General features: G+C 42.6%; 1 protein-coding gene across 1 annotated transcript; it reads right to left on the minus strand.

Moving 5' to 3' along the window:
* Nucleotides 1-351: 351 nt before the first annotated feature.
* LOC139459322 (uncharacterized) lies at nt 352-2,320 on the minus strand. Its single transcript, XM_071240778.1, has 2 exons — nt 2,245-2,320; nt 352-1,557 (listed from the first exon to the last, which is right to left on the minus strand). The coding sequence occupies exon 2, from the start codon at nt 1,449-1,451 to the stop codon at nt 435-437; it is 1,017 nt and encodes a 338-aa protein (XP_071096879.1). The 5' UTR covers nt 1,452-1,557; nt 2,245-2,320; the 3' UTR covers nt 352-434.
* Between the last annotated feature and the right edge of the window lie 9,514 nt (nt 2,321-11,834).

Raw genomic sequence — 11,834 nt, forward strand, 5'->3', positions numbered from 1 at the left:
TAAGAGGACGCCATTGACTTTAGTCCATAAAGGGCTCCGAGAGGCTAAGCTTGTCTAAGAGGACGTCATTGACTTTAGTCCATACAGGGCTCCGAGAGGCTCAGCTTGTTTAAGAGGACGTCATTGACTCTAGTCCATACAGGGCACTGATACTGACCCGGGAAGGGGATCTGGTTGGGCTTTTGTGTGGAGATTCAATATTGTTTTCAGCTATATCCTCAAAAGCAGATAAAAGAAATTAAAGTTTTAACTATGAGCCTAAATAGTTTTCTGAATAGTTTTTAATGAAAAACACATTGCAACAATGTAATACATTTTTCTTCGATAAAATCCCCCATCCCCATCCCCCACCCCTTAATCAATTAATTGTCGGTCCCTAAGGCAAGAAGACGATATTCCAGATGTCCATCGTATCATCAGTTCGGTTAGAGTAGTCACTGTTTAACCCAGAGTATATCATTCGGCCATGTTATATAGCTTGCGGGCGACAACGTCCTCACTCTGCTCATCGTCATGGGCTTGAAATTTTGGTTTACAAGGAAATCCCTTATTTTGGGGCCATTTGGAGTCCTTTTTATTTGAAACCATTCCATCATTATATCACGGATATCAATTTTAGAAAACAGTTGCTTCCCTTCTTTCAAAACTTCATATTCATGGTTCTCAACATCAACCTTGATGAAGGCTTTGGGGAAGTCAACAAACTGCAAGATATCGTCCAGACGAACAGTCGGGATGAAATTTGGATTGTAGTTGTCGTTGATGTCAAACGTTGCGTTCGGGACTTGTTTGATAACGGTACCTCCTATATTTGCTTTTTCACGCTTGAAGGTGACAGTTCTATAGTCATCCGAGAGAGCTGCAAATAAAATAGTGATCCGATCCGCCAAGTTCGCCTCCTGTGCAGTTGCGCACAGTCTCATGACGTTCTCAACAAGCGGGTCCACAGCAACGACACGACGTCCCATCAACGCAGCCGTCAAGGAATACGTCCCTAGTTGAGATCCAAGGTCAAGGACTCCCATATCTGCACTGTCCCTGAGTATTGAGATCATTGTGTTAACTCCTGGAGATTCCCACATTCCAGATCTCTGAATTGACCCGGACACATGGATGTCGTCTTTAACGTTATGAATGTACATCTTGATAGTCCCGACCGGGGTTCGGAGTTGGGCAGAATTAAACTTGTTCACTGCAGAACAGAATCCTGGAATCCGAACCCATTTGTCTTGTTTCCAACGGTACACGCCAGTGTGGAGTTTGGGCGCATGGGTCGTCTTGACCTGTGTTGGCATGGGCTGAGTGTCAGGAATGACACGTGCTTCATGATGAGGTGTGACCCGTGGATCAATCACTCTTGAATAGTGAAGAAAATGGAAGATCAACATAAGAATTATTCCAGATACTCCAAGACACAACAGACGCCACCATTTATTCCATGGACTCGCCATCGCGAGAGTAGTGGGCTCCTCTAAGAAATGCTATACGTTGGACGATCGGGTTGTGGTGACGCATATGTAGGTCATCCTGGCGAAACTTTGAGGACATAAGCCCTTCCTATGAATGAGTAATGACAATATAAATAATAAACAAACACTATTGCCTAACACGGAAGTAATCACGAAGCAGTTGTTTGAGTGTAAACACAATGGTAAATGTCACAGCAGTTCAAATCGATCGCAATATCGTTGGACTAGAATCGTTGACCGTTCCCGGGAATGTCAATGGCCGTCACATGTCAAACACCATTGAAACTAGGGCTGGGACGAATATTTACTACCCGGGACTCCATCACCCTATTACCCGACTTTACCCGGATACCCGCTGTAGATATCTAGAGATAGGTACAAACTGTCCGATTTGGAAAAGTTTGACCGTAGCCCTGGCACAATGTATTTATATACACGTGTAAAGCGATCTGGTCATGCATACACTGATGTTTACTATATGAAGTTCATGAATCTTAATTCAAATATATTAAAGTCAGAAGAATGGGTGCATAGTCAGAAAGAAATGGGACCATAAGTGACTTGTAGTGTAGTTTTAGATCATTTTTGTCATTAAACAATATATTACGTGACTTACCGCGCGTGCGGGTAGTCCTGTGGGTACCCGGGTCCTACTCGGGACCCACTCGACCCGGGTACCCGAGTTACCCGTCCCATCCCTAGTTGAAACATACCAGGCTCAAATAATAACGCGTCTTCATTTGTTTTTTTATAGAACCCTTGTACCTCAACTTACCTGGTTAATTGTGACACCGTCTTCAGTCATATAGCGGCGAAGACGCCGAGGTGTGTATTCATTCCTATCTCTCCGGGCTCAATTGGTGATAAGTGACCTGATTTCATTCCTCGGGACCTTTTTACGCACTGTGTACAGCCACGTGTGTCAATCAGACTGACCGAGCGTTGACTCACAGTGAAGTCAGAAACCTGTGAAATACCGTCTATTCTCTAGTGTGCATGTGCACATTGCATAGTGTGAACGCTCACTTAGGGATTATAATGCATTGGATAGAATCTGTTGTGCTGGGACCACAATGCACACGTGATTGTGGTAATACGTCCCACACTGAATACACCCTGAATACACGTCTTGATACGAACCCTCAACTTTATCGATTCAGTCACCCGGCGGACAGATTGTTTCACTCGCAAAGGGTTATCTCTGAACGACATTACAGGGTGCGTGTTTCCAACGCACACACCTGTCACTTTACAAGGCGTTAGAATATAATGTTGAAACACAAAGCAGACATCTGGAATATTAAGCCGATATTGAGGTATGGATTATGGATTACATGGATGCTGTATATTGTAATGTAACCATACCTAATGATGGGATGGGATTCATATAACTAATGCTGTTAGAGAGAGAGAGAGAGAGAGAGAGAGAGAGAGGGAGAGAGATGCAATCATGTTGTCAATAACACGCTGTTGGATGTGTTGCCATTCATGCTGAAGTGCATCAGGTGAGGTGAAATGGGGTTTAACGTCGCGTCCAAGATTATTGCACTTATATAGCGACGTGCATGTACGTGTGTGCGTTTGTGTGGCTGCTTGTACTAGTCCGGACAGATGCCGATTTATAGTGCTAGCTCACTGAGATACCATGCCGCAGTTTAACACGAATACCCCACTCAGACACAGTATACTGACTCCGAGCCGACCAGCCCTTGCTTTAACCCCTTAATGCCGAGCGCCAGACAGGGTAACAATCAGTACCATCTTTTAACGTCTTTTGGTATGACGCGGCCGGGATCGAACCCCGGACCTTCCACTCTCCGGGCGGACGCTCTACCACTAGACCACGCAGGCGGTCCTGAAGTGCATCAAGAAGCGCCGAAAGTGTTTGGGGCGGTGGATTCCTTCTGCGAACGCGTCGATCCAACTCCTCCCACAAATGCTCAATCGGGGACAAATCTGATGACCGGGCTGGCCAAGGTAATGTCTGGATGTGGTTGTGCTGTAAGAAGTCCTGACAAACACGTGCAATATGCGGTCGAGCGTTGTCCTGCTGGAACTGTCCGCCATGAACATGGACGTGAGGAAGAACGTAAGGTTGTAGGATCAAGTCTCTGTAACGCACACCTGTCAATGCACCTGCCACATGCACGAGCGGCGTCCTACCACCGTGATGAATTCCGGCCCATACCATGACACTCCCGCCGCAAAATGGGACAACCTGCTGCACACAGTTGGGAGCGTAACGTTCACCCCGACGTATGTAGACACGTGCGCGCCCATCAGCACGTGTGAGGAGGAAACGGGACTCGTCAGTAAACAGTATATTTTTCTCCACCTTGCACGTGCCCATCTAACCCTCTGTTGGCACCAAAGCAGACGGTCCGCCAGATGAAGTGGGGTCAATACATGACGTCGAACAGGTCTTCGTGCAAAACGTCAAGCCTCCCTCAGTCTGTTGCGTGCCGTTTGATCTGATATTCTGCGTACCCCAGGGATCTGTGTGGTTGTATCGCGTCCACAGTGCGGAGATTGTCTGTCTGGATATGCCAAAGTGCCTGGCCACTTCTTGCTGAGTTGCTCCAGCTTGTAATCTCCCACTGCCGTTGTTCCGTTGAGCTGCATTCAGTCTTTGCATTCTGTCACCGCCTCTACTGCCGTTATAAGGACTGTGTGAACAGCCGTTGATGTGGATTTTTATACCCATTCAGCAGGGGGGGCCTGCATGCCTAAATGCAGGATCCTGTGCTGCACGTTTTTTACAGGCGGTTGCGTTTGGATGAAGCTGTCAAGTTGATCCCCAAACGCTACGTTTATGTGCTTTGCATGTGTTTTCGCGAATTATAGACACATCTTCTTTCTGTTTGACTTATTTGGTTCTCATTTAATGTAATTATTTTAGATATTTGGCAAAAAATGGTTTTACATCTATGTCAAGTGTCTTTTTTTTAAGAGTATATATATGGAGACAGGGAGAGAGTGGGGGGGAGATGTATAAGTTTAGAGAGAGAGAGAGAGAGAGAGAGAGAGAGAGAGAGAGAGAGAGAGAGAGAGACAGGGGGGGAGAGGGGAGAGGGAGATATGTTTTGTATATATATATATATATATGAAGAGAGAGAGAGAGAGAGAGAGAGAGAGAGAGAGAGACATTGGGTTTAGTATGTGTAGATGTGTAGCCACTTTCTATGAAAAGGAATCGATCGCACCAAAGTACAGTTGATTAACACTGTACTCAACAAAATTCCAGCAATATGTCGGCGGCCTGTAATCCTTGACAAGACAATCCAGTGATTGATGTTATGAGCAACGATCCATGCGTCTGATCCTGACCTCCTACGACCTGCAGTAATGGGGTGATGGGGTTAGATACAACACCGCGGCCCCACTTAGTTCCACTGCAGTAACAGCGGATGTGACCATGCTTAGCGAATAGATAACACCTGTAACAACATGCATCACTGCGCCAAATAATCGACTCTGGACAGGATAAACCAGAGTTTTACACCACGAGAATCGATATCGATCCACAAAATTATGATAGCAATACATGAAATCCCCCATTTATAAGCGACGCCCCACGCCATCGGGACGACCACCCGATCTATATAGCCGCCTCTTGAGATCAGCTCGACACCTAGTCCAACCCGGAATTTATGAGGTTTTTCTCTATTTACAAATGTAGGGATACTGGTGCAAATTTCATGACGTATTTTAAGCTAAGGGGTCCATGCTTATTTTTTGTGATGCATTCATCTCATTAAACACACTATATATACGTCAGGGAGAGTTAGCACTTTTTAACCACACGAGAGAGTGAGTGAATGTTATTCATACTTGTTAAAATAGAGTCCACGTTAGATACCGTAGTTATTATGGGGCGGTCGGGTAGCCTAGTGGTTAAAGCGTTGGCTCGTCACGCCGAAGACCGGGGTTCGTTTCCCGGTATGGGTACAATGTGTGAAGCCCATATCTGTTGTCCCCCGCTGCGATATTGCTGGAATATTGCTAAAAGCGGCGTAAAACCATTCGCTCTCCCCCTCCCTCCGCTGTGATTGTAGCGAGTGTATTTCAAAATGGATATAACGAGTGCGACCACATTTACTCTATTCTAAACGTATATACTACCGACCCAAATTTAGGGAACTACTGATTGGAATGTCGCTATTGTTTGGGTGTACATTTATAATACCGGCAGGTCGCCTGAAAGCAAGGCGTCCTGTGAAGAGTGTGACCCAAAGAGCTTACCATAGGCAGCACAGATAAGTGAGTGAGTGAGTATGGTTTTACGCCGCTTTTAGCAATATTCCAGCAATATCACGGTTGTACCCATGTCGGGAATCGAACCCGGGTCTTCGGCGTGATGAGCGAACGCTTTAACCACTAGGCTACCCGACCGCCCCCAGCACAGATTTAGTGAGCTAGGCACATACAAGGAATGGCTGTGGGCGATGTATACAGACGAATCAAGGCTTTGCCTCAGATTCACAGATGGCAGAATGCGCTTTTGGCGACGTAGTGGTATGCCCGAGTATACAACATGGGGCGGTAGTGTCATAACACATGACAGGCGAACTGGTTTGGCCATTGTAACCAAACATTTGACTGGCCAATGATACGTTGGCGAAATTTTGCGTCCTTTCGTTGTTCCATTCGCTGGAATCATCGGCAGAAATTTTGAACTGCAAGATGACAATGACAGACCACATCGTGCCCAACTAGTCAGCGATGTTCTCCGACGAGAAGGTATACGGACATTGGACTGGTCCGCTAAGTCCCCTTACATGTTCCCAATAGAGCACCTGTCGGGTTTGGGGGGCATGGGTGGCCCAGTCGACTAAGGCGCCGCGATTCGCTGTGAAGAGTTGCGTCCCTTGGGCACGCCAGAAACCTATGATTGTGGTTCGAATCCAGGTTCGCCCCGATTATGTTTCTAGGTTTGTCAGCACCATACCCGTGCTCGTGGGTTTCACCGAAGTGATAAACGTCTGAGACCTGCATCACTTCGGGCTTCCTCCCACATTAAGCTGACACGCCGCGATATAACTGGAATATTGTTAAAAGCGGCGTTAAACCAAACTCACTCACTCACCTGTCGGGTGTTCTCGGGCGGAGAATGTACGCCAGAGACCTGGCACCAACCCACATGGTCCACATTGGGTAGCTCTTCGGGGAAATGGCGGGCAATACCACGGGCAACCATAAGTTAATCAACAGTAGGTGCCGTCGCCTAACGGGGTGGACACACCAAGTATTGATCTACACACCCGATATTAACGGTACAGACATTAATCATCATTACACATTCAATATCATATCCTAAGCTCCCTGATTATTTGTCGCTAGTTTATTTGTTCGCCAAACCTGCAATAGATCACTGGCAAGTAAATAATACAATCTTTAGTAGTGTGCCCATGCATCTCTGATGTTTTTGACAATTTGTAGTGTATATCGGGATTAGATCATATAGACGTTGCAGAGTACAACTGCACAGTGTTACTAACGCCTCCATTCGAATTATTGGCTGATGCCAAATAGACACCCGTCCGCAGGTGATGTTATTAAACGTTATTAAACGTGTGGCAATGTACAGGGCATGTAAAATCGTGGACAATCAATATGATGTCAAAAAAAAAAAAAAAAATGTTATTAAACGTGGGTTCTCTGCACGGGGGAGTAATCGAAGCTGTTATTGCATATTGGATAACGATGACTAGGAGGGCAGACAATACGTAAAGACATTATGAGTGAGTGAGGTTTTACGCCGCTTTTAGCAATATCCAGGAATATCACGGCGGGGGACACCAGAAATGGGCTTCACACATTGTACCCATGTCGGGAATCGAACCCGGGTTTTAGGCGTGAAGAGCGAACGCTTTAACCACTAGGCTACCCGACCGCCCCTAGACAACATGAAATGCCACGAAAAGTTATACAATGGTGATGGGAAGTTTTATTCGGTATCTATTGTTTGAACAATACTTCTATACTACAAAATTATGAAGATTTTAAGACTAATTTCGAACCCGAGATATTAATGCACAACAATTGTACATAAATATTGTCGTATGTTATCACACTTTCTATGTGGAGGCGGCTGAAGTAGTGCCGATGTGACTTTAAATATTAACTCACTCACTCTCTGTGGAGGTTTACCTCGACTAATTCAGGAGGGTAGGGCTTGCGGCAAACCAGGGAAGGAAGGATTGTGATATAGGTCAAATTGATGAGGAATTCTGTTTCCAAATAGGTTATCATAAACAACCCCCCCCCCCCCCCCCCCCCTCCCCCCGCCCCCCACACCCACACACACCCACACCCACACCCACACACCCACACCCACACACACCTCACTGCGACAATATAGTCCATTCTGGGTGAATAAAAAGTATATGAACCTGGCCTGCCTCGTGTGATCTGCTAGCTGTTGATGGTTACCTTGAACCAAGATACAATGTGAAGGTCGTTGAGATAACATGGAGATAAAATGTAGGTAGCCTAGTGGTTAAAGCGTTTGCTCGTCACACCGAAGACCCGGGTTCGATTCCCGACATGGGTACAATGTGTGGAGCCCATTTCTGGTGCCCCCCGCCGTGATATTGCTGGAATATTGCTAAAAGCGGCGTAAAACCATACTCACTCACCTGCGAAATCAGTTCCCGATTGCAACTCTGACATCATTCTGACCTTACGTCGAATTAGTGCTGTGAGGAATCGACTATGAGAGCTGTACGTCCAGATTTTGGTGTCACGTGATCGAGCAGCACGCCCGACATGGTCAACACATCTAGGGTGCAAGTTACGCGTCTGGAGGTCCTCGTCGCGGGGTAGCCCAGTTTCGTCTCGGTTGCAGTGGTGGTCGTGATGATTTATCGAACAATACGCTGACACGTGTGTTGTAATGCTCTGCATTCGGTGGAGGGGGCGTAATGGTGTTAGGGGCATCACTGGCCATCACAGGATCGCTGTTGTGGTCATCGACGGCAATATGACAGATGTGCGGTACCACGACGAAGTTACAGTCTCGAAACGCCTGTAAAATCTCTTAACTTTCGGGAACAACATTCGTCGGTCGGTTGTAAAGTACTCACGGGGGGTGAGGGTGTAATGGTACTTGGGAATCAGGGCCTCAAAGTCGAGAAATCGTCATGAATATACGTTATTTATCTTCAGTATACATCTATTCTTATTGAATTTAATATGAAGCACAGTTATTTTCTTCTGACCATATAGATGATGCCAATCCTGATGGAGGATGTATCACAGAGCCTCATTTACAGGATATGGCATATACTCTTAATCAACAAAAGACGCGCATCTCGGCAACAGAAACAATTGCAAATAAAAAATATATAGCTAGATATCTTTATTATTTGTCTTTAAGAAATACATATCCCAAAATCATGATCATAACAATGAAAAACAAGACAAAAATGAACAGGTTTCACATCCTAGTTCCCCCGACTATACTACAACATATTTCAAAGTTCTAAACATGAAAGTTCTCAGAAAATATACTTATGAAATCCAAATTTTGCACTGCACTTCTCCATATTGGTATAGAAATGTACCTTAAATTGGAAAAGAATCCATGAAGTAGTTAAGGTCGCAAATATTTCTTTCAGAAAATACACATATCAAAATCAAACCTTGCAATGTACCTCTTCTACTAGAAGGGAAACTGTTCCCTATATTTGAAAAGCATCCACCAAGTAGTTTTCAAGTTAAAGGTCGCACAAACAATTCATAGTAAAAAAATAAAAAGAGCTGTATTTTTTCAGAAAACCCAAATATTGAATATAAACTTCGACCTGCAACTCTCCCATAGGTAAAAAAATGTTTTCATAAAATTTAAAAAGAATCTGTATAGTTATTTACAAGTTATAGGTTGCACTAAAATGTTTGCTTTAAGGCTGGGATATATTATAAGGAGATCAGAAAGAACTCTTTCTCCTCCTAAATGTGTCAATTTTTTAACCCGATAAGGATATATTCAGTAATTACAGTACAGATTACATAAAACCCTAAAACCCTTGTACAAACCCTCATAAACCTTTCACTTTATCATCTAAATGAATTAAACAGTGTCCCGTTTGCTCAATCCTAAAGTTAAAATATTACTGATTCAAAATATTGCAATATCATCAATCATCTGATACCGTGGAAAAATAGTCCTGGGCTGAAGGTTAGACCACTAATAATGTTGGTGACACTTTATTTGTACAAACTTTTTTATGGAAATAAGGGGTAAAGCAACATCCTTGCAACATGCATCAACATAAAATATAAGTAATTAGATATGTGACTATGAAAAATGTGAGAAAGACATAACGATTAGTTTTATCATCAAAAAGTAGAAATTCCACAATCAGAATTGATACACACTTTTATTAATAACAACTGAAAAGAAATTACCGACTGTAAACATCCCTAAAAACAGCAGCAAAAAGTATGAAACATTGCATATACATTTACAAGAGGAACTGACAAAGCAGACATACACACAAAATACACCAATCTAAATCTGAAGAATTAGAACCAAAAGAATGATTTCAAAAGTAGTCTATATCAAATTCTTTTGCAATGATAAAATAAATTTGGATGTATTGAAATATAATAGAAATATTATAGAATACAATCTCCAATGAACAGAGGAGAAATCAGATGGATCTAATTGAGTGAGTGAGTGAGTTGGGTTTTAACACAGCTTTTAACAGTATTCCAGTTACATCGCGGCGTGTCAGCTTAATGTGGGAGGAAAGCCTGAAGTGATGCAGGTCTAAGACGTTTACCACTTCGGTGAAACCCACGAGCACGGGTATGGTGCTGAAAAACCTAGAAACATAATCGGGGCGAACCGGGATTCGAACCCACAATCATAGGTTTCTGGCGTGCCCAAGGGAAGCAACCCTGCCCAGCGAATCGCGGCGCCTCAGACGACTGGGGCACCCATGCCCCCCACACGAACATACACCAAACACACACGTTGAAGACAACAGTACATATGGCATCCTATTTCACTTCCAGATAAAACAAAGATAAAATAAGAAAAATAATCAAAACACAAAATAAACCATCAATGCTACATTTAACCGATTTCGAGAATACATTTCATTACAAGTCCAGAAATGTTTTTGAAGTGAGCTATATATGAAATGAAGTCTTCATAAAATATCTTTGAATGATAAATCAGGTCAACACGTCATGTCAGAAGGCAGATCAGTGATGACTCACATTTTGACTATTCTAAAACTATTACTCAGGCCTGGCTTTGCTGACACTTTCACTACGAATGTTGACACTCGTTCTGCACAGTTAAAGCACTGATATGTCTTCAAAAATATTACAAAAGCAATGCACCTATAGAAGACTACAGACACGTTGTCATTATATGTATACCACTTCACATTTAGAATAACCGAATAAAAATAATCTTGTTTGAAGCAATACACATAATATCACATGAAAGAATAACCGAATATAATAATCTTGTTTGAAGCAATACACATAATATCACATGAAAGAATAATCGAATAAAAATAATCTTGTTTGAAGCAATACACATAATATCACATGAAAGAATAATCGAATAAAAATAATCTTGTTTGAAGCAATACACATAATATCACATGAAAGAATAACCGAATATAATAATCTTGTTTGAAGCAATACACATAATATCACATGAAAGAATAATCGAATAAAAATAATCTTGTTTGAAGCAATACACATAATATCACATGAAAGAATAATCGAATAAAAATAATCTTGTTTGAAGCAATACACATAATATCACATGAAAGAATAACCGAATAAAAATAATCTTGTTTGAAGCAATACACATAATATCACATGAAAGAATAATCGAATAAAAATAATCTTGTTTGAAGCAATACACATAATATCACATGAAAATTACTTTCAAATCGTTTCAAGTATATTTACATAAGCAATTTGTTAAGAAAGAAAGAGTTTGGAAATCAGCTACACAGAAAATGAGCCCTGATGAAATATCTTGAAATCAGTGATTACTCATGAAGACACAAAGATAGCAGGAAAACAGTGATAACTCTCATTTTGACTTTTCCAAAAGTAAACCTTTTCAGGTCTGGTCTTTTTCTATACTATCATGTGGTCATTTCATATATTTTCCAGTACCATAAATGTTAAACTGGTCAACGAACAACGGCAGTTATAATAACATAGCTGCCTGTCCACAAACACCCTATCTTTGCCGATAATACTCGTGTATAATTCATTCTAAAACAAATGAGGACATTGTTAAATACTGATATGTCTACAGGAATCAAACGTTCACTCAAACGTTCACTCAAGAACAACAGTCGCAAAATACTTTCTCCCAACTAACCA

The sequence above is a fragment of the Haliotis cracherodii genome, unplaced genomic scaffold, assembly GCF_022045235.1.
Source record: "Haliotis cracherodii isolate W230 unplaced genomic scaffold, xgHalCrac1.p SCAF_13, whole genome shotgun sequence".
NCBI classification, from domain to species: domain Eukaryota; kingdom Metazoa; phylum Mollusca; class Gastropoda; order Lepetellida; family Haliotidae; genus Haliotis; species Haliotis cracherodii.